The 20,239-nt window shown below is 29.5% G+C and overlaps 7 protein-coding genes across 11 annotated transcripts; 3 read left to right on the top strand and 4 right to left on the bottom strand.

Moving 5' to 3' along the window:
• Positions 1-485: 485 nt before the first annotated feature.
• Atpsynbeta (ATP synthase, beta subunit) lies at positions 486-3,432 on the top strand. Its single transcript, XM_072014753.1, has 7 exons — positions 486-659; positions 1,464-1,670; positions 1,778-2,041; positions 2,125-2,468; positions 2,578-2,803; positions 2,889-3,118; positions 3,196-3,432. Exons 1-7 carry the CDS (start codon positions 554-556, stop codon positions 3,364-3,366), a joined length of 1,548 nt encoding a protein of 515 aa, XP_071870854.1. The 5' UTR covers positions 486-553; the 3' UTR covers positions 3,367-3,432.
• Positions 3,433-3,712: 280 nt separating this feature from the next.
• Positions 3,713-5,269, bottom strand: Nse4 (SMC5-SMC6 complex kleisin component Non-SMC element 1). Its single transcript, XM_072014796.1, has 7 exons — positions 5,128-5,269; positions 4,971-5,063; positions 4,755-4,885; positions 4,568-4,682; positions 4,198-4,488; positions 4,018-4,133; positions 3,713-3,946 (listed from the first exon to the last, which is right to left on the bottom strand). The coding sequence occupies exons 1-7, from the start codon at positions 5,231-5,233 to the stop codon at positions 3,887-3,889; spliced, it is 912 nt and encodes a 303-aa protein (XP_071870897.1). The 5' UTR covers positions 5,234-5,269; the 3' UTR covers positions 3,713-3,886.
• A 309-nt stretch (positions 5,270-5,578) lies between these two features.
• On the top strand, positions 5,579-11,920 carry Lt (vacuolar protein sorting-associated protein light). Of its 2 annotated transcripts, XR_011801336.1 has the most exons (15): positions 5,579-5,698; positions 5,769-5,906; positions 6,094-6,376; positions 6,454-6,652; positions 6,728-6,882; positions 6,965-7,205; positions 7,274-7,538; positions 7,613-8,104; positions 8,187-8,514; positions 8,619-8,855; positions 8,934-8,978; positions 9,055-9,128; positions 9,210-9,268; positions 9,345-9,568; positions 10,949-11,920. XR_011801336.1 is itself a non-coding variant. In XM_072014721.1 (14 exons), exons 1-13 carry the CDS (start codon positions 5,678-5,680, stop codon positions 9,261-9,263), a joined length of 2,532 nt encoding a protein of 843 aa, XP_071870822.1. In that variant the 5' UTR covers positions 5,579-5,677; the 3' UTR covers positions 9,264-9,268; positions 10,949-11,920. The 2 variants fall into 2 exon arrangements, 1 of the variants encoding a protein (XP_071870822.1); XM_072014721.1 differs by lacking the exon at positions 9,345-9,568.
• On the bottom strand, positions 9,275-10,852 carry LOC139993249 (uncharacterized). Its single transcript, XM_072014808.1, has 4 exons — positions 10,609-10,852; positions 9,731-10,545; positions 9,507-9,662; positions 9,275-9,425 (listed from the first exon to the last, which is right to left on the bottom strand). The coding sequence occupies exons 2-4, from the start codon at positions 9,914-9,916 to the stop codon at positions 9,336-9,338; spliced, it is 432 nt and encodes a 143-aa protein (XP_071870909.1). The 5' UTR covers positions 9,917-10,545; positions 10,609-10,852; the 3' UTR covers positions 9,275-9,335.
• On the bottom strand, positions 9,976-11,262 carry LOC139993088 (ciliogenesis-associated TTC17-interacting protein). The gene is made up of 5 exons (XM_072014502.1): positions 11,241-11,262; positions 10,929-11,172; positions 10,609-10,867; positions 10,344-10,545; positions 9,976-10,157 (listed from the first exon to the last, which is right to left on the bottom strand). The coding sequence occupies exons 1-5, from the start codon at positions 11,260-11,262 to the stop codon at positions 9,976-9,978; spliced, it is 909 nt and encodes a 302-aa protein (XP_071870603.1).
• A 306-nt stretch (positions 11,921-12,226) lies between the features above and the next one.
• On the top strand, positions 12,227-17,452 carry Tyrrs (Tyrosyl-tRNA synthetase). 2 transcript variants are annotated; one of them, XM_072014746.1, is made up of 16 exons: positions 12,227-12,510; positions 12,587-12,811; positions 12,877-13,063; positions 13,208-13,342; positions 13,420-13,615; positions 13,696-13,887; positions 13,968-14,069; positions 14,171-14,292; positions 14,388-14,475; positions 15,382-15,787; positions 15,859-16,121; positions 16,198-16,413; positions 16,484-16,675; positions 16,757-17,021; positions 17,094-17,235; positions 17,317-17,452. In XM_072014746.1, the coding sequence occupies exons 1-16, from the start codon at positions 12,242-12,244 to the stop codon at positions 17,428-17,430; spliced, it is 3,114 nt and encodes a 1,037-aa protein (XP_071870847.1). In that variant the 5' UTR covers positions 12,227-12,241; the 3' UTR covers positions 17,431-17,452. The 2 variants fall into 2 exon arrangements, with proteins under 2 accessions (XP_071870847.1, XP_071870846.1); XM_072014745.1 differs by lacking the exons at positions 12,227-12,510; positions 12,587-12,811; positions 12,877-13,063; ... (4 more) ...; positions 14,171-14,292; positions 14,388-14,475 and adding an exon at positions 14,853-15,010 and having other exon boundaries at positions 15,401-15,787.
• Positions 17,453-17,590: 138 nt separating this feature from the next.
• LOC139993235 (neuropeptide Y receptor type 1) lies at positions 17,591-20,141 on the bottom strand. 3 transcript variants are annotated; one of them, XM_072014775.1, is made up of 6 exons: positions 19,164-20,141; positions 18,677-19,086; positions 18,375-18,600; positions 18,246-18,276; positions 18,074-18,185; positions 17,591-17,997 (listed from the first exon to the last, which is right to left on the bottom strand). In XM_072014775.1, exons 1-6 carry the CDS (start codon positions 19,260-19,262, stop codon positions 17,730-17,732), a joined length of 1,146 nt encoding a protein of 381 aa, XP_071870876.1. In that variant the 5' UTR covers positions 19,263-20,141; the 3' UTR covers positions 17,591-17,729. The 3 variants fall into 3 exon arrangements, with proteins under 3 accessions (XP_071870876.1, XP_071870875.1, XP_071870877.1); XM_072014774.1 differs by having other exon boundaries at positions 18,074-18,276; XM_072014776.1 differs by having other exon boundaries at positions 17,591-17,934; positions 18,074-18,276.
• Positions 20,142-20,239: the final 98 nt, after the last annotated feature.

Genomic DNA, 20,239 nt, shown 5'->3' with positions numbered 1-20,239 from the left:
CAAAGAATTATATCGATTATATCAAATATTATATCAACATTATATATTTATTATAACTTTTTAATGAAGCATCTATGGACTTTTTGCTACATTTTGAGTTTGAGTTATATCTTTTATTAATGTTACAGCAAAAAATGGTGTTTTCAAAAGCATACTACTTTTATATTGCTACTTCGTTTACTTCCAATTTCACCGTCTTCGCCTCTCCATATTTCATTTGGGTCTCATTTTTATCTGTTTTTACTTATAGAACTAAATAGTACATACTGGCAAAGTTTGTACGCTAACTGCGGGGCATTTTATATGTTGTTCTTACTTTTAGATTGCAACGCTCTATGGCTATCAGTTGATTTGTAAAATACATCTTATGACGTTGAGAGCCTTACTCCACCACGGGAGTTGTTAGATCTGTGTATATGATCGTGCAATGAAGGTGCGCTAGAAACATGCGCAAAGGTAGAATTTTGTGTATGCGCATACGCCGTTAGTACGGGGCACGGTCCATACGAATCAGAGACCATTCCGGTCGCTCTTCTTCACTTGGCCGGTTAAAATGTTGAACGTCGTATCGAAAGCAGCTGCTGGCGCCTTAAGGGCCGTCAAACCCACTCTTCTTCAAAATGAAGTTGCTAGAATCTCTGGGGCATTATCAGTAAATAGTGAGTACAAAAAATTATCTCCTAAGTTTCATTAATATTCATTTTTATTCAGATCACAACACTGTGCTTCACCGAATTGTATTTTACTTGTTATTGATAATACTCGTTATTCATTATTACTTCACGTAGTTCGTTATTCCTTCTTTATGCTTGTAAGGAAAGTAATTCTTTTTTGCTCGATTGACACCTAAATATTGAAAAAGAAAGATGTTGTATTGATTATATAATACATATTATTTGATCAAACTGCAGTGGTAACTCTACTGTGCAATATGGCGGCATTAAGGTCATCGATTAATTTTTGACGACATCAAAATAATTTGTTAGTTCGATTACGATTGTTATTAATATTATCACTTAAACCTTATTCGAATTCTAGTTGATGCATTTTATTATTTTGTATCATAAGAAATCTTTCTTGTCTTCTTGATCGCTTTCGGCAGTCATATCTCGTGAATTAGAGGGAATCTTGGTGTCTTGATACATTGTTTTAAATAGTTACATGTAAACAACTAATAGTACTTACTATTCTATACTATTTAGATCTGAAATAAAGAAATAATGAAGAATATAAAATAGTTTGGTTTTCTATGAAGCACTCACATGTAGTTTGTATTATGTAACTTACCTTCATAAGGATTATCTAATATTATTTAAACTTTTAATAAAGATTACCTCATTTATGATTTTTTTGTGTCATTGTCTAATTTATAAAATATTATTATATAATTTCAAAAGTTTCATATAAGCAATATTCAATTATATGCAAAGCAAATATTAAAAGAAATAATTTTTTATAATTAGGCAGAGATTATGCAAAAGCTGCAGGATCCAAGGCTGGTGCACAAGGAAAAGTTGTTGCTGTCATTGGTGCAGTTGTTGATGTACAATTTGATGATGATCTCCCTCCAATTCTTAATGCTTTGGAAGTCCAAAATCGTACCCCCAGGCTGGTACTTGAAGTAGCTCAGCATTTGGGAGAGAACACAGTGCGCACTATTGCTATGGATGGTAATTTCATATTGTAATTTTATAACTTAGAAAAGAAATAATTTAGTAAAAGAATATTTCATATAAATAGTTTTTACTTTTACTGAAACACAATTATATGTATGTAGGTACTGAAGGTTTGGTTCGTGGACAAACTGTCCTGGATTCTGGATATCCAATTCGTATTCCAGTTGGTGCTGAGACACTGGGTCGCATTATTAATGTTATTGGTGAACCAATTGATGAACGTGGACCTATTCCTACTGACAAACTTGCTGCCATCCATGCAGATGCTCCTGAATTTGTAGAAATGTCTGTTGAACAGGAGATTTTAGTAACTGGAATAAAAGTCGTAGATCTTCTTGCTCCTTATGCTAAGGGAGGAAAAATTGGTAAAATTCATATTTTATCATTTAAAATTTGATTTACTTTTATAATACATAATTGTTACTGGCTTTTATCGCTAATTGAATAGGTTTGTTTGGCGGTGCCGGAGTTGGGAAAACTGTATTGATTATGGAACTGATTAATAATGTAGCAAAGGCCCATGGCGGTTATTCCGTGTTTGCCGGTGTAGGTGAACGAACCCGTGAAGGCAATGACTTGTATCATGAAATGATTGAATCTGGTGTCATTTCATTGAAAGATAAAACCTCCAAAGTAGCTCTGGTATATGGTCAAATGAACGAACCGCCAGGCGCTCGTGCTCGTGTTGCTTTAACTGGTTTAACCGTTGCCGAATACTTCCGAGATCAAGAAGGACAGGATGTATTATTGTTCATTGATAACATCTTCCGGTTTACTCAGGCTGGTTCTGAAGTATGTATTATAATTTGAATATTATTATTATTATTATTATTATTATTATTATTATTATTATTATTATTATTATTATTATTATTATTATTAAAATCGTTCTCTTTTATAGGTGTCGGCCTTGTTAGGTCGTATTCCATCTGCTGTAGGTTATCAGCCAACATTGGCAACTGATATGGGTAGCATGCAGGAGCGTATTACGACAACAAGAAAAGGATCTATCACATCTGTACAGGCTATTTATGTACCTGCTGATGATTTGACAGATCCTGCTCCAGCAACCACGTTTGCTCACTTGGACGCTACGACTGTATTGTCTCGAGCTATTGCCGAATTGGGTAAGTATATGTATTTATAACCGCTTACTTTTATAACTGATAAAAATAAATTATATAAAAATTTATAATTATTTCAATACTATAGGTATCTATCCCGCTGTCGATCCACTCGATTCCACTTCTCGTATTATGGACCCTAACATTATCGGTGCTGAACATTATAGTGTTGCTCGCGGTGTGCAAAAAATCTTACAAGATTATAAATCACTTCAAGATATTATTGCTATCTTAGGTATGGATGAATTATCGGAAGAAGATAAATTGACTGTAGCGCGTGCTCGTAAGATCCAAAGGTTCTTGTCTCAACCATTCCAGGTATGTACATACATTATAATTTATAATATTAATCTTCCATAATGTATTGTTTCTGTTAACTGATCATTTGTGTGTAGGTTGCTGAAGTGTTCACTGGTCATCCCGGCAAGTTAGTACCGCTAGAAGAAACTATTAAAGGATTCAAAAAAATCCTTGGTGGAGAGTATGATCATTTACCAGAAGTCGCGTTCTACATGGTCGGACCGATTGAAGAAGTAGTAGCAAAAGCAGAATCGTTGGCAAAATAATAAACTTGATTCACAGTCATCATAATCATGTCATTAAGAAATAATTAAAACGATCTTCTAATAATAGAGGCTTGTTTTTTTTTTATCTACAAATATTGGCTTTCATCCAAAAGTATTGGGATCTTTGAACATTACAAAAAGGGGATTAGAAGATTGTTTTTCGCTCAAAAATACATAAAAAGTATAGAAACTTGTCGAGAACATCATGAACATAATCGTAAATATTATATAAATTTTATAATTTTGTTCCGGATGTTTTCATTACAGATGAAATCAATATTGTTATTTAACATTTACTTTAACATTATAGGATATGTTAGGAATTAATAAAAGTTTTACAAAAATATACAGATAAATGTATAGTTCAACAATTTTCCGTTTTTATAAAGCATTTTTCTTCCAATTAGGGAAGGGAAATTAGTTTACTTCCAAACACAGAAAGAAGTATAATTTTTTTAGTTTAATTATGGGGATAGTTTACATTTTATAAAAAATTATTATTCTTTAAGAGTAATTATTATTATGTTTCAGTGTCAGATTTAATCATCGGCTTTTTTAATCGATAAGTATCCCTTAAAATCTGAAATATAAAATTATTTAGAGCAACGTTTAATTACATGAGTATGTATACATGAATGAAGTTGTGATTACCTTCCATTGTTCCATATTTAGATATATCACGTTTTGAATGTTAGACCTTTTTCCTGCCATTACTTCAGTTGTCATGTCTCTAGAGCAGGGTTTAACAACAAGTATTCCAGATTCATCTGTTGACAAAGTAGAATTTAATAAATAGAAATCATAGTCTGTAATTGTCAAAACTAATATTACCTCTTGTTACTATTACCCTTCCATCTCGGACAAGAAAGGACATTTGTAAAATATTTTGAATAGTTTTTCCGAAATCATTTGGATGTAAAATTAATTTAAAAAAATCAAGAGGTTTGGAGTAGGTTTTATAATATTTAGAGATGATTTTGTTTATTTTTACAGTTTGTTCTGCACTTTCTTCTTCTTTTTCAACTGCCATTACTTTATCTGGTTTTTTTATTTGTGCTTGAACTTCTCTAACTATTGGTTTTCTTTTGTTAATTTCTTTCTTTTCTAATGGTACCAAAGTACCTAGAAATATGAAAGATAAAAATACAATATCTTCTTAATATTAGTCATACAAATTGTAACAATAAAATTTGATAAAAACCTAATAATGTGGTATAATGTGGTGTTCTTTTAAAACATTTTGTAACTTGTGATTCCAGAAATGACCAATCTGGTGTTTCTGATGTAATATCAGAACGTTTCTTCATATATTCCACCTAAATTAATAAATAACTTATTTAAGAACAATAGTTGTTAACAAGAAAAATACTTATTAATGCAACACGTACCAATTTTTCAGCAAATTCTGCTTGATTATATGAAGATACAAACTTTGTCAAAGATCTTGTACATTGTTTTAAAATGTTAGAAGATATGTTCATCATTTCTGAATCCATTAATACCTCTTCTTGATTATGCACTAGAAAATAACATATAAAATAGTAACATATTTGAAGAAATCAAAATAAATCAAATGAAGAACAATACGTTTAAGAATTATATACCCTTTTCTTCTAAAGTTGTTTCAGAGTTTATATTATCTGTCTCTTCCATACATAATTCCAAAGTGTATATAGTATCAGCATTAACTGCATCTTCTAAAAAATTTACATTGCATATAATATTTAATTTTTCTATAATGCATATTATTAAAAATCATACGTAGAGATTGTGCTCTAGTTATAATCCTCCTTAGAATCTCTTTGCGTTGTTTTGGTGATCGAGTAAACGACGTACTATCGTTACAATTGTTACTATTTCTGGACATTTTGAGTTATTTTCTATTGAAAGACAATATATTTGCAGAACACAATGAGTAATTAACAAGGAGAAACAGTGTTTTCGTTATTTTTGTATACAATAACAATCTTCAAACCCAACACTAATTGACATTGATCTTTCATCATAGTGAAATAAACTGTACTAATATTTGGTAATATAGAAACTAACCCCACTAGAAAAGAGCCACTGTATTTGTATTAGTATGTTGTATAATTATCGTTTTACAGAATTATTTATTGAAAATGTATTTTTGAACATTTTTAATTCCTCTAATGATTCTTTCATGATGTAAATTAATGTAAAGTGAAAATAACGGAACGAAACTAGAAAAAAGAAAGTTTATGATATATAACTGTATATGAAGATTTGACATTTCGTGGTTACGAACATAAGTAAGCTTCTTTATAATCAAAAAATTAAAGAAACGGGCATGGAAAATACCTCGAATAAGGTATTATTTATGATTCTTTATTAATAAAATACTGTGGAGATAATTAATTGTGTAAAATTATATTTTATAGGAAGAACAAAACAATCAGAATGATTCAGACTCTGAAGTAGATGAGGTAGAACCTAGACTCAAATACGTCAGAGTACGAAACGATTTAGAACATATATTACAAAATGATGCAGCTAGTTGCATTGCAGTACATCCTAAGGTGTGAAATATAATTAATACTACTTGTAAAAATTATATGATAAAAATAATGTCATGTTATGAAGGTTAAGCATAGTAGAATGTATACATTATATAGTCAAAATTCTAAATCTTGGTTAATCTTTTGCATGATGACATACTACTATTGCTACATTAATGCTTATTACAGTGATTTAATCTTTGTTTAGTTCCTATGTCTGGGTTCACACTGGGGTATGATACATCTTTTAGATCATCAAGGAAATAATATACAGTCTAAAAGTTTACAAGCACATACAGTTGCTGTCAATCAGATTTCTATAGACCATAATGGAGATTTCATTGCATCCTGTAGTGATGATGGAAAAGTTTTTATATATGGTCTTTATAGCACAGAGAATAATCATAACATAAGCATGGGTAGATTAGTTAAAAGTATAGCTATAGATCCAAATTATTATAAAAGTTGTAGCGGAAGGAGATTTATTACAGGTGGTTATTTTGTTTTATATATTTAGTTCTTAAATACATTTAAAAATTAGCTTCTTAGAGATGAAAATTATTTCTAGGGGATGATAAATTGGTTTTGTATGAAAAAACATTTTTATCAAGAATGAAACTAAATGTATTGTGCGATGCGGAAGGAGGAGTAAGATCAATTGCATGGATTGGACATTTTGTGGCTTGGGCATCTGATACTGGTGTCAGAATCTATGATTTAAATGCCAAATGTTCATTAGGTCTCATTAAGTGGACTAGATCTACTGAGTAAGTAGGAAAATGGTATGCAAAATTTTTATATGTTATTGAGGCTAAATTAATTCTTAATCATATTCTGTACAGTGCATTACCAGAACACTACAGATGTAATCTTCGATGGTCAGATGATAGAACACTATTAATTGGTTGGGTTGACATAGTGCGAATTTGTCAAATTAGAAAGAGGTCGATACAGGAAATGGTTAACAGAGACCTACCGGAATTTGTGGTAGATCCAGGTATACATTTTATATGTAATAAAAAAGATATTATTAAATATATAAGAAATGGTAGACAATAATGATAAAACTTTAATTTTAGTTTCAACTTTCCAAGTGGACTTTTACATTTCCGGTATTGCACCTTTAGAAAATCAGTTAGTATTACTAGGTTGCTTGAAAGAATTGGATGAAGATGGAAAGAGTCAGAGGCCCACATTACATGTTGTTGAACCAAAGTATCATGATTTTACTCTTGTGTGTGCAAATTCGCTTACACTTCGTGGTTATAAAGAATATAGTTGTAATGATTATCATTTAGACTGTTTGAAAGAGGAAAACAGGTATTTAGTTCATTTCTACTAAATTTATTATATCAAAACTGATGTTATTTTTATATGATTATTTTTAGGTTTTTTATTGTCAGTCCAAAAGATATTGTTGTAGCTAGTTTATATGATGCGGATGACAGAATTGAGTGGTTATTGAGTCATGGAAAATTCGAACAAGCATTAGAGGCAGTAACATTAGATAATGGCAAAGATTGTAAGAAGTACACTTTTGTTTATGTTGGCCGTATATACTTAGATCATTTGTTAGCTTGTGGAAAATATGATGAAGCAGGAAAACTCTGCTCTAAAATTTTAGGAAAAGATAAAAAATTATGGGAGGAAGAAGTTAGTGTCATGTTTTACATTACAATGTCCCAGTTTCATTCATAGTTCTATTGAGTAATACTATTTCATTGTAGGTATATAAATTTGCAAGGGTTCACCAACTAAGGTCTATCTCTTCTTATCTCCCAAGAGGCGATGTCACGTTAGATCCATTGATTTACGAAATGGTTCTTTATGAATATTTGAAAATGGATCCTGATGGATTTCTTCAACTAGTCAAAGAATGGTCTCCTAAATTATATAAAGTTGCAGCTGTTGTAAATGGTGTTTTGGAACATCTTATCGTTGACAATCAACGACAAAATGTACTGTTAGAAGCTTTAGCTATTCTATATATTCATGATGAAAAATACGACAAAGCGTTAGCCATGTATTTAAAATTGAGACATAAGGATGTATTTCAGCTTATTAAAAAATACCATCTGTATAATACCGTTTACGACATGATAGAAGGTTTAATGGATTTAGATGCGGAACGTGCTATACAATTTTTTTTAGAAAAGGATGCAGTACCATCTGATATCGTTGTACAAAAATTGCAGCATAATCATCGATATTTATACTTGGTAAGATATAAAAAACAGATGTGAAATAAATATAATAATTTCCCTTTCATAATAACTACATTTCAAAAATGACTTATAACAGTATTTAGATGAATTAAATAAAAAAGATACAGAAGATAAATATCATGGATTATTAGTCCAGCTTTATGCTAATTATTCAAGAGATAAATTGTTACCTCTTCTACGTCGTTCTAATAATTATCCAATACAACAAGCACTAGATATCTGTAGTCAGCGAAAATTTTATCCAGAAATGGTATATCTACTTGGTAGAATTGGAAACACTTCTGAAGCTTTAGCACTTATGACTCGAGAATTAAACGATATGCAGAGTGCTATCGCATTTTGCCAAGAACACGATGACGAGGAACTGTGGAATGATTTGATTATTTATTCTCTGGATAAGCCCAGTAAGTAATAATGAAATGCTAATATTTTTAATACTTCATAAAATTATTATTAAATAATAAAATTATATTTCTTTAATCAGACTAAATTAATTTATTTCTTTCAGAGGCTATTACATTTTTGTTGCAAAAAATAGGCACATATGTTGATCCTAGACTTATGGTACAAAGAATAGAACCGTCTTTAGAAATTCCTGGTTTAAAGAAAGCTTTAGTTAAGATGATGTGTGATTACAATCTCCAAGTGTCAGTACAAGAAGGATGTAGAAAAATGTTATCCAATGATTATTTCAATTTACATGAAAGGCTAGTTAAATGTTATCAAAAAGGGATATTTATAGATGGTTGGTATTAAATAATTGTAATTATAAAACGATTGCAAAAATTTCATTTATGTTAATGATTATGGTCACATTCTTTAGATGACCAAATGTGTGGAGCTTGTCATAGGAAAATAATTGTAAGAGGTATCTATTAAAATAATATGAATTGTTCAAATATATTATTGGTATTACTTTAATTGCAATATATTATTCATTACAGAACCAAGGAATCTAGTTGTATTTTATTGTAAACATTCGTTTCATGAAGATTGTCTACCAAATTTCGAGGTAGTGGTAAGTATTTTACTTTTAGTAAATAATTTAAGTAATTTAAAAAGTTTCTCAATGTTTTTATGTTTCAATTTTATTTTTTAGGAAAATTGTGTTATATGTAACTCGCAAAAAGATATATCTCCTAGCAGAAAATGATACAGGTAAACTTTGATGTTAATAGAAAATATTCTTTATAAATTCAAATATAATGTGCAACTATGTGTTTTATTATTTTAGCTTTTGTAGTATTTGATCAATAGTAGCACATTTAGTACATATTTTGAATACTTTAAGACATCCAGGACATATCGAATAAGACTGAAAATTAAAGAATTATATGATTGTTTTATAAATATAATACCGATATAAAATTGTATTATAAATACATATAAAATTTACTTTATGATCTCCACAAACTTGAATAATAGCTTGACATTGATCACAAGTTCTCTTTAATTGCGGTAAGATATCAGGCATGGAATTTATTGGAGTAGATACATCAAATTTTTCTTGATTATCAGGTACAGTATTATTTGAATTTTCTGAGCAGATAGATCTTGTAAAGCCGTCAGAACTCTGAAATTAATTGTTTATTTTAATAATGAGCTTATCTTCATTATATAATTCAAAGTATTTGCCTTCATCTCATGACATTCCTCTATAGAAGACATAGAAGAAAATTTCTTCAATGTGGTATAATCTATATAAAATCCACAGATACCGCAAAATGTATCCAACTTCTTTTCTGCTAGCTGTGACATTACACTACTATCATAATCTTCTTTCAATGTACTGGTCTCCCAGGTCATTGGATTCTTTGCGAACGCTTTAAAATGTTGTATTGTAAAGTCTATCACGTTTTCAGGTTTTACTGTGGAGACCAGTAATTTATAAATAACATTAATACATTATCGTAAAATATTGTGCATTTGACCTGTTTGAGGAGTATTGGTACAATGTTTCCCCAGTTGAAAAAATGATTACCAACTAATAGTGTTTGAACGTAATCTGCGATCAATTGCTTCACTTCTGGATGGTCAGCCAAATATTCTGTTTGTTCAGCAATTTTGGAAAACTATTGATGGTGTAAAATATGCAATTTATTTTGATAAATTATTCCACAGGAAAAATACTTAATATTTTACTTTCTTACTTTCATATCTAAATATTTAGAAAACATTTCAATATCTTCTATCCAGCAATCTCTTAGAGGCGTTTCTATTCTTATTGTTTTACTTCGGACATCTGGATCAGCTAATGGATTAATTTTCAATACGTATGGCACATCCAACCAATTATGTCGGAGTATTCTAGCTTCCGGAGTTAAATAAGTTTTTATAGTATGAATAGTTCCATCTTCTTTGCATATTTTACGTTCGATTGTATAAACATCTAAATAATGTCCATCTAATTCCATACGTTCAGCAGGAATACATATCTGATAGAGAAAGTATCTCGTTATTTATTTTAAATTTATGGGTACTCGTTCATATTTTCTTACATAGTTGGATTCAGCAAGATCTCCATCTATGGAGATGCTTTCAAAAGTTAATGTTCCCTCATAATTTATAAGTGCCAAATATCGCATAAGTAATATATTTACTCCTTCACTTATTAGATTTCTGTTAGTGCAAAAGGATAAATCTTTAGTTTCAGTAGATTTATCGCACAGACAAGTGCGTGTCAATTTTACAGAGTAACAATTCTCTTCAATGCCTATAAAAATTGTTTTTTCGTGCAGTCCATCTTCGTATACGAATCTGCAATATTATAGAACATTAATATTATTATAGAAATACAGGTTTATTAAAATTAACCAACTCTGTCCTTTTTTCTTCCAGACAGTGGAATTTCGACGTTGCCGAACTAATAATTTTTGACCCACCGAAATGACCATCAATAGACATTGAAGATTGCACATGCACTAAAAATTCCCGAGCCTTGGGCCCGATGGATTCTACCAGAATACAATAACCGCCTATTGGTTCCGTCTCCTTCATAGGTTCATTTTTTAAAGAAATTATTAAAGTCTCTCGGAAACATAAATCTGCTTGATTTACATCGTCTGAAGTACAAAAAGAAAGAAGCAGAGTATTTAGAACAGCATAATATTTTTTTCAAAAAAGAATTTACTGTCTAATAGTGAAAACGACATAGTTTATAGATATCAAAAAAATTACATTCCACATACAATCCATTTCACCAGCAGCGAATAAATTTACTAACTTGTACATTAGATATTTTTCTATACTATATTTTATTACATACCGTTTTTTTATGGACGTTTATTTGTTTTATTTATGGAATATCTTTATTCGTTGCTGGAGAAATTTAGTTAGAGCGAATTATTTTAATAGGATATGGGGTGCAAACATTTTATTATTGTGAAAATTTTTTAACAGATTCATCATTAATATTTACTTGTTTTGTTCAAAACTGATCGATCGTAAATTCATAATTTATTGTACATACTAACGTATAGATTACGACTTCAAAATGAAATTATTTTACAATAAAACATAGGGACATTATGATTTATGCTTTAATATGTACAGTAAGAAGTTTGTCAAATTGTTACGATATATAATATTCTGTATTTTGTACAACAAGGTGCCATCATTGTATAAAATAATTTTGGTGTGTGTTCTGTGGTATTAAGAGATTTTATGAGTACACGATTTATCCATAAGATCACAGCTATACCTAGAATATTTTATCTAGGTCTCCATGTAAATATTGTCTAAGTTGCAGTGTAGAACAATAATAATGTGTAAAGTATAATTAATATATAAATTTTTTACGTCGCTTAAGAAGTTGTACGTTTCTGCGATAATGTGTCTACTTGTCTATTTATTAAAAGGAGGAAAAAGAAAATGGATTTACCAATTGAAAATTCAGGAATCCAATCTCGAATATCAAATAATTTACATAAAATTTCTTCTGTATTCGACATTTTAACTTTTTTTATATTTCAATTTCTTTTATTGAAAAAAAAAAAAAAAGAGACAGAAGTAAGCTATTATCTTTTGTCTAGATTTGGATTTGAAAGTAACTTCTCTATAAAGATGCATTAAAGTTGTAGAAATCATATTATATCATTGCACTACGCGTTATTTTGTTAAAAGGATTATGAAATGAAGATTAAACGAGGAGTACCAAAGAGATTGTTAGACATCCATATCTGTGAACTACCAAAAACATCCAACAGTAATTTACCTAAATTACCGCCAAATGCAAGATTTTATACCCGCTGGAAACGTAGCTTTCAGAAAATTTTTCTTGTTTCTGTGAATCATCCGTTAACACGAAATTTCTTACGCAGTCTAGCTGCGATTGCTTTTGAAAAGAGAAGACATGGACGTTCTTTAACATGGTGGGTAATACATCCCTGTAGTGACTTAAGGTAATTTTAATTTTTCAAACAGTTTTCTTAAAATTACGATGAAATACAATCGTAACGTGTATTTATATTTATGTAGATATTATTGGGACCTCCTAATGACATTTATATACCTGTATATGTTCATTATGGTACCATACATTTTGGCGTTTCAGAGAGTAGCTAAAAGTTCTAGTCCAGAAAGTTGGGATCCAGTACATCCTGCGTACATTATCTGCATATTTGATATTGTACTTAATTTTATAACAGGTTTCAAATCACAAGATGGTCATGAAATTTTTCTAGATCCAGTTTTAATAATCCGGTAATCCATTAAGATTCTTTTTTTATTATAATTAACGAAATACTAAAACTATTGTTTTTATATAGGCATTATGTGAAAGGATATTTTTTTATCGATTTTATATCGTCGGTTCCATACATTTGGTTTTATAAAGATCATATTTTACCTCCTGGACCCAATTCAAATTCTATTTTACTAATTCCTGAAATTTTGCCGCTTATAAAAATTGCACGTATTTATACATTGCGTTTTTACGTGCGACAAATTATTGCAGTAAGAAATAGTCATAAGTGTGAACAAAACTTTGCACAAGAGAAAGAAAAAATATATATGTGTGTGTCTGTGTGTGTGTGTGCGCGCGCGCGTGTGTGTATTATCTAATTATTATGTTGATACATAAAGAGAAATATCTTTCAGAATTTTGCAATTTCTCACGCTGAAGAGAAATCCATCTGGTTAGCATTTTTGGTACTGTTAATATTTCATTGGTGTAGCTGTATAACACACATCTTTCCATTTATTATTGCACATATAAGTGGCGTTACTAAAGAGGTATAAATTCATTTTTACTTTAAGCTTACTTTATCTTTTCAATGACTGATTTATTGTAGAATTACAATCTATTACAGAATTCAGATATGTTTCTGATTACTACCGGATTGTATAAGAAATCCGACTTTGATATTTATCTGACATATTATCACATAGGTATGAGCAATTTCTTTGCATCAAGTTTCATAGAGTTCCATTCCTTGGGTAAATCGGATACAATAATACGTTGTATCTTATTATTGTTTGGAAAAGGATGTACAATATATTTTATGGGTAATCCTTTTTTTTTAACATAATTAATTTTTAATTATGCATTGAGAGCAAATATCTAATCGTTTTTCATATTATAACAGTCATAGTTTTACAATTAGTTCAATCAGCTGCAGAACCAGAATTAAAATATCAACGAATTATGCATCAAGTGAAAGAATATATTCACGAAAAGAAACTTCCAGAGAATCTTAAGGAAAAGCTTATTGCTTATTATGAGTATCGTTTTCAGGGCAGTTATTTTAAAGAGAATGCTATATCCCGAACTTTATCAAGTTAATATACATACATATAGCTTGTATTATAGTTTGTATATAGCTTGTATTTCATTTGCTATTTGCATTTTCATATTTAGATCATTTGAATCAAGAAATCATGATCCATGCTAGCCGCGGATTAGTAGATATAGCGACCATTTTACATTCTTTACCACGCGGCATTATTGGAAATTTAATGGGTAAGATATAGAAAAAATATGTACATATGGATGTTTTTTTATTTGTGTGTTTATTTTGAAAGTTGTTTGATTTTCTTTTATGATTATAATAATGTTTACAGGAATTTTAAAACCGGTTATTTATCTCAACGAAGATATTATATATAAAAGTAGAACTGACGGTGACTGTATGTTCTTTATAGTCAGTGGAACCGTTGCTCTTATTACATTCAATGGAAAAGAAGTATATAAAATTCAGTATTGACATAGATTATGAAAAATCGTTTTTCTTCCATATGACAGATACATAAAGAAAAACTGTTAATTTTTTTTCCTAAGATATGTCACGAGAAGGATGGAGGTTATTTCGGTGAAGCAGTTTTAATATATCCCGATCGAAGAAGATTAGAAAGTGCAATCGCGTTAGAAGTATGTGAATTACTGCGCTTAGATCGCCGTGATTTCAAACGTATGTTTACTGTAACATCAACTTTTTATAAGAGATTGGAAAAGGTTGCTAAGGAAAGATATGAATTCATTACTAAATTAGGTATTAGTAGTAAAGATGTTAATTTGGAATCAAGTACGCCAAAACAAAACAATGAAACTAGTCAAGAGAAAGGAGATATAAAAATTTAGGTTGATAGGAAATGACAATAAAGAAAATTGAAATATTAGATTAATCGTTTAAATATTTATACATTTTTGCTGTTTATTGTATTACATTTAATGTCATTTCAATATTAAAAAGAAATAAATGATGTAACATTATCGCGAATTTACAAGTTGCATTTGCCTATATATTATACGCATATTAAAGAGTAGGGTACAACCTACTTCTTGTACATATGTCGAGTGTCAGTGTCAGTCGCATTCGCATTCAGTTGCATGCGTTCGATTTATCAATTCTTTCCAGTTTTGCAAGTCGCGAAATTCCGGTACTTTAGCAGAAGTTACGCGATGTAATTAATTTAATTGTAATATTAAAACATATAGGTTATAATAAGTAGATAAATTGTTTCTTAATTTTTATTTTTAATTCATTCATTCCGAATAGTTGTAAAATAAGTAATTACAATTATCTTAATAATACTGTAAAATAAGTAATACTTTACTTAATAATATCTGATCTTGTAATGATTATGTCTGATTATGTAATGTCGAAATGAAATCAATATTATTAAAATTAAACTTGTAATAAAATATTACGAGGTTAAATCTAAGAATTTGACGTGTTGTACACGTGGCCAAACACGTGTGTTATTTTACTTAATTGTTCTAATTGTTGTTGGCATTGTTATTTTAAATTATGTTGTTGTAATTTTAATATTTTAATTTCGTATTTTATTTAGAGCAACAAACATGGTCGAATTAAAATGGGAGGAGAAGTATGAATTCATCACCAGAAACTTAGCTGAGTGGCTTGGTGATGAGAAACTTAAAAGTATTCTCAAACAACGAGATTTGAAGGTTTATTGGGGTACTGCTACAACTGGTAAACCTCATATTGGCTACTTTACACCAATATCTAAAATAGCAGATTTCTTAAAATCTGGTGCAGAGGTTACTGTATTATTTGCTGATCTTCATGCGTATTTGGATAACATGAAAGCACCATGGGAACTTTTAGAACTTCGTACTCAATATTATGAAATAATAATCAAAGCTATGCTTAGGTCTATAGATGTACCTCTGGAAAAGTTGAAGTTTGTTAAAGGAACAGATTATCAGTTATCTAAGTAAGTAATCATATATAATTTGCTATGATCGCGCTATATTAATAATTTTTTATTAATCAAATATATTATAGGGAATATACATTAGATGTGTATCGTTTAAGTTCTGTTGTAACTGAGCACGATGCAAAAAAAGCTGGTGCTGAAGTAGTTAAACAAGTTGCAAACCCTTTGCTCTCTGGATTGTTGTATCCAGGTTTGCAAGCTTTAGATGAACATTATTTGAAAGTTGATGCTCAATTTGGTGGATTAGATCAAAGAAAGATCTTTACCTTCTCAGAAAAATATTTGCCATTGCTTGGATATGAAAAACGTATCCATTTAATGAATCCAATGAGTATGTATGCAATATAAAACCATTAAATATAACAATTTTAAGATTACTGTATACAATATATGAAATTGTATTTTAGTCCCTGGCTTGGCAGGATCAAAAATGTCTTCTTCTGAAGAAGATTCAAAGATTGATTTGTTGGATAATGCTGCAGCTATTAAAAAGAAATTAAAAAAGGCATTTTGTGAACCTGGTAATGTGAATGACAATGGAGTTCTTTCATTTGCTAAACATGTAATATACCCTTTATTAAAAGAGGGAGAAACCTTTAATATACAAAGGACAGCAGAATTTGGTTTGTGTCACTTTTATTATTCTTGGAATTTTTAATAAATTTATTGTAATATAAATTTTATTGTTTTTAGGTGGAGATATATCATTTGATACATTTGATGATCTAGAGAATGCCTTTGCTAAAGAAGAAATACATCCTGGAGATTTGAAAAGTGCGGTTGAGGTTTATATTAATAGACTTTTAGATCCAATTAGGAAAGAATTTGAAGCAGATCCAAAATTAAAAAGTTTGTTGAGTAAAGCATATCCTCCACAAAAACCAAGTAATATTTTTTATATGAAATATGAACATTAAGCAAATTGTAAATTTATATAATATTATAATATTTATATCAAACATCTAGAAGTGGTAGAGGAATTAACACCAGCTCGGTTAGACATCAGAGTTGGAAAAATAGTTGAAGTATCAAAACATCCTGATGCTGATTCACTTTATATAGAAAAAATTGATATTGGAGAGGCTAGTGGACCTCGTACAATAATCAGTGGACTTGTAAATTATGTACCCATAGAAGAGATGCAAGACAGAATGGTAGTTATCCTTGCAAACTTGAAACCAGCAAATTTAAGAGGTGTCCAATCTCATGGAATGGTTTTATGTGCTTCTGTGTATGTTTCAGTTAACTCAATAAATTTCTTTTATTACATAAATAATTTCTCTAATCATAATTTAATATGTAGGGATGAACCAGTAAGGCGAGTTGAACCATTGAGACCTCCACTTGATAGTAAACCAGGTGAAAAAGTCATTGTTGATGGATACGAAGATGGATTGCCAGACGATGTACTTAATCCAAAGAAAAAAGTATGGGAAAAATTACAGGTACGTTTATATTATTTTTTATTTAATAAAGTAAAAAGGATTATATATTTTTAAATTAGCAGAATTTAATTCTTTATACAGGTTGATCTTGTAGTAAATGGTAGTGGAGAGGCATCTTGGAGTGGAAACGTTTTACTTACTGCCAGTGGTGGAAAACTTACAGCTGACAGTCTTAAAAATGTAGCGATTAAATAATAATACTTCAGATGTCTAGGTATACATGCATTTTTATTTTCTACTTGTGCAAAAATAGATTGAATCTCGATTGGATCGAGAAGTGCTTTATATTTAAAACTGCCATTTTTACTTCGTTTAACTGTTTGCATTACTATTTTATATTTTTGAAATGTAAGTATGCAACATAAAAATAGATAAAAAGTGCATCCGTGTAAGGGATTTGATATATTAGATGCTGCTCATCATATCCTTGTTATATTTCTCAATAAAATATATAAGGCATATCGAAATTAAAGTAGATTGATTTCTAAATTTACTTATATAGTAATTGATGAAATATTCGGTATTGTATCTCTGTAATTATAATTCGTTCGTACACAAGGAGATCGTGGTCTTAGATCATGGAAATTCTGTGCCTTTAATTGTGAAACATTGCACGATTTCGATTTTCGTTCCTTCTTCTTGTGGATTAACCAAGATGTAGCTGGGCACAATGCTAATTCCTTTCTTAGTGAACTACTACTACAACCATATAATAAAGGATTTATTGCTGCATTAAGCAGTATTAAATATCTACTAATATACCTATAAATATTTATACATATATTATACGCTACACTGAAGGAATATTTTATTAATGAAATGATTTTGAAATAATTACCATAATAGGTACATAGATTCTGCTTGTCCTGTTTTAGGCGTTTCTTCTAATAACTGTGCTCTTTGAATTATTAACACAGTAAATGGTACACGGCATACAATGAATGCTAGAACTATTAATGCCAGTACTCGTGCCACTCTTCTTTTATATTTTACTACAATAGGATACTTACTTCTCAGAGCTTGTGATTCATAGCGATCTAACTAGAAATTGAAATTAAAATATGGAGTTTTATCTATATTTTTATGTTATATGTTATATATTATATATTATATGTAAGGAATATTTATTATTTAAATACTTTTATAAGAATGGCTGAGTAACATATTGCCATAATAGCCAATGGTGCCCAAACGCTTAAACTGGCAAAGATATGCCAATAGGGGTAGACAAGCACAGTGTCTTCAGTACAATACGTTTCTAAATAATTTTTCCATTGTCTTTCGTAGTAATGTCGAAAATAGATTAAAGGGATAGCGACAGATATTCCACAAATCCAAGTAGAGAAAAGTAAAATATACATCATCCTTCAATAAAGAAATATAAAAATGTATACAATTTCTTGTATAAGTTTTTGATATTATTAGTACTTCGTTTTATCACCTTCTTGATAATTTTCCCGAGCAATTAAGAACAATAGCCGAAACGCGATCATAACTGATTGCACTCAAGTTAAAAACTGCAACTAATGTTAAAGCATGCACTAATGCCCCATCCGTTCGACAGCCAATATCTCCCAAAATATAATTTTGGAACAGATCAATGCAAAGAAACATCCACGGACAAATCAAACACGTACCAAAATCTGCGATACACATGTTCACAATCAAGAGATTTGTCGTAGTGCGTAATGATCTTTCTTTGAGCACCACATAGATTAATCCACCGTTAGCTAAGGACCCAATGATGATAATTGGTAAAACACTGATGATTTTTCCGATTAATTCCAATGTAGGTCGTATTTCCCAAATTTCTGAAGGAAACGTATGCTTACTAGTGTCGACATTTTCCCACTAAGAATTTATATATTTATCAATTACACTCATAGTGAATACAATAACAGGATGATTTTTAAAACACAAAATCATACTTCTGACTTGGTAGTTATAAACTCGTAGATATTCTTCATATGATAATTCCACTGTATGTCTAATATGCAAGTCTTATTCAACAGATGTAAAAAATCCATATCATTTAATATACTAAGGTATAAGAACTATATGAATTCTAATAAGGTACTGAGGGTTTAATCATAATTCCAAGAGTTTAATCTAAATGCAACAGATGGTACATTAACATTAAGAGCAAGCTTGTTTATTTAGCTCTTTAGTAAGATCCAAAATATGTCATGTTGGTTCAAACTAATTTCTGATAAATTCTAATGTTTAAAAGAATATTTTCTTTTTATGAAAAATAATGACTATTTATCGTCTGATCCATATTTCATTTATAATCGTATTTTATTTGCTTGCGAAGATGTACATATAAGTACACGCGAATTTTATATAAATATCTCTATAATGATGCGTGATAGATTTTTTATGTATATAAATTGGTTCATCTTTTTGCTTATTTATAAGCATATAAATTTGGCACACTTAAATAAAGATATCTCGTACAACATTTTATGTAATTGCATAACAATATATAATATAATGAAGAACATTATATTATATATTTCTTATTATACTTTCTATATAGTTTGTACTTGATAGATTATTTTCTAGTCAGTCATATCTAGAATTATCTAGATAAACGTTACGATTCGTAACTTTTTTATAGAAAAAATATATAAAAGTAGGCTAGTAGTTTAATTATGCAAATAATTCTACTTGATTTTCGATAGTAAAAGAATAAAAGTAATTGAAATTATTAATCTTTACATAAGATATTTTTACAAATACATTTATATTTCTTGTTACAAATTTTAACATCGTTAGAACTTAAATTAATTCTAAAATTAATCTTTGATCTTCTCTTTCCCTCTCTCTCATCAGATTTTTATTCTTTTATAGTTAAAATAAAGTAATATTTTTTAACTTTTTTATCATATGTTTTCTTATCTAGCTAATAAATAAGAATGAAAATAAAAATTAAGAAAGGTCTGAAGTATTGAACACAATTAATAATGGAACTGAATTGTTAAAATATATCATAAATTAAATA

This window comes from Bombus fervidus, chromosome 12 (genome assembly GCF_041682495.2).
Source record: "Bombus fervidus isolate BK054 chromosome 12, iyBomFerv1, whole genome shotgun sequence".
Taxonomy (NCBI): Eukaryota; Metazoa; Arthropoda; class Insecta; order Hymenoptera; family Apidae; genus Bombus; species Bombus fervidus.
Note: the sequence above shows the minus strand (reverse complement) of the source record. Positions and strands in the feature narration are given on the sequence as shown.

Coding starts and splice junctions, on each gene's coding strand:
- Atpsynbeta (XM_072014753.1), top strand. CDS start 554: ATGTTGAACGTCGTATCGAAAGCAGCTGCTGGCGCCTTAAGGGCCGTC. Junction 1,671..1,777: donor GCGCACTATTGCTATGGATG/GTAATTTCATAT, acceptor ATATGTATGTAG/GTACTGAAGGTTTGGTTCGT. Junction 3,119..3,195: donor TCTTGTCTCAACCATTCCAG/GTATGTACATAC, acceptor ATTTGTGTGTAG/GTTGCTGAAGTGTTCACTGG.
- Nse4 (XM_072014796.1), bottom strand. CDS start 5,233: ATGTCCAGAAATAGTAACAATTGTAACGATAGTACGTCGTTTACTCGA. Junction 4,683..4,754: donor CAGAATTTGCTGAAAAATTG/GTACGTGTTGCA, acceptor TTATTAATTTAG/GTGGAATATATGAAGAAACG. Junction 3,947..4,017: donor TAAATATGGAACAATGGAAG/GTAATCACAACT, acceptor TTTATATTTCAG/ATTTTAAGGGATACTTATCG.
- Lt (XM_072014721.1), top strand. CDS start 5,678: ATGGAAAATACCTCGAATAAG. Junction 5,699..5,768: donor TGGAAAATACCTCGAATAAG/GTATTATTTATG, acceptor TATATTTTATAG/GAAGAACAAAACAATCAGAA. Junction 6,653..6,727: donor AAGTGGACTAGATCTACTGA/GTAAGTAGGAAA, acceptor TATTCTGTACAG/TGCATTACCAGAACACTACA.
- LOC139993249 (XM_072014808.1), bottom strand. CDS start 9,916: ATGACCTGGGAGACCAGTACATTGAAAGAAGATTATGATAGTAGTGTA. Junction 9,663..9,730: donor TGAAGGCAAATACTTTGAAT/TATATAATGAAG, acceptor GGCTTTACAAGA/TCTATCTGCTCAGAAAATTC. Junction 9,426..9,506: donor AAGTTTGTGGAGATCATAAA/GTAAATTTTATA, acceptor TTTAATTTTCAG/TCTTATTCGATATGTCCTGG.
- LOC139993088 (XM_072014502.1), bottom strand. CDS start 11,262: ATGTCGTTTTCACTATTAGACA. Junction 10,868..10,928: donor CTGGAAGAAAAAAGGACAGA/GTTGGTTAATTT, acceptor ATAATATTGCAG/ATTCGTATACGAAGATGGAC. Junction 10,158..10,343: donor AGCTGATCCAGATGTCCGAA/GTAAAACAATAA, acceptor CTGAACAAACAG/AATATTTGGCTGACCATCCA.
- Tyrrs (XM_072014746.1), top strand. CDS start 12,242: ATGAAGATTAAACGAGGAGTACCAAAGAGATTGTTAGACATCCATATC. Junction 13,064..13,207: donor ACGTGCGACAAATTATTGCA/GTAAGAAATAGT, acceptor AATATCTTTCAG/AATTTTGCAATTTCTCACGC. Junction 17,236..17,316: donor AAGTATGGGAAAAATTACAG/GTACGTTTATAT, acceptor TTCTTTATACAG/GTTGATCTTGTAGTAAATGG.
- LOC139993235 (XM_072014774.1), bottom strand. CDS start 19,262: ATGGATTTTTTACATCTGTTGAATAAGACTTGCATATTAGACATACAG. Junction 19,087..19,163: donor TTATAACTACCAAGTCAGAA/GTATGATTTTGT, acceptor ATAAATTCTTAG/TGGGAAAATGTCGACACTAG. Junction 18,277..18,374: donor ACTCAGCCATTCTTATAAAA/GTATTTAAATAA, acceptor TTCAATTTCTAG/TTAGATCGCTATGAATCACA.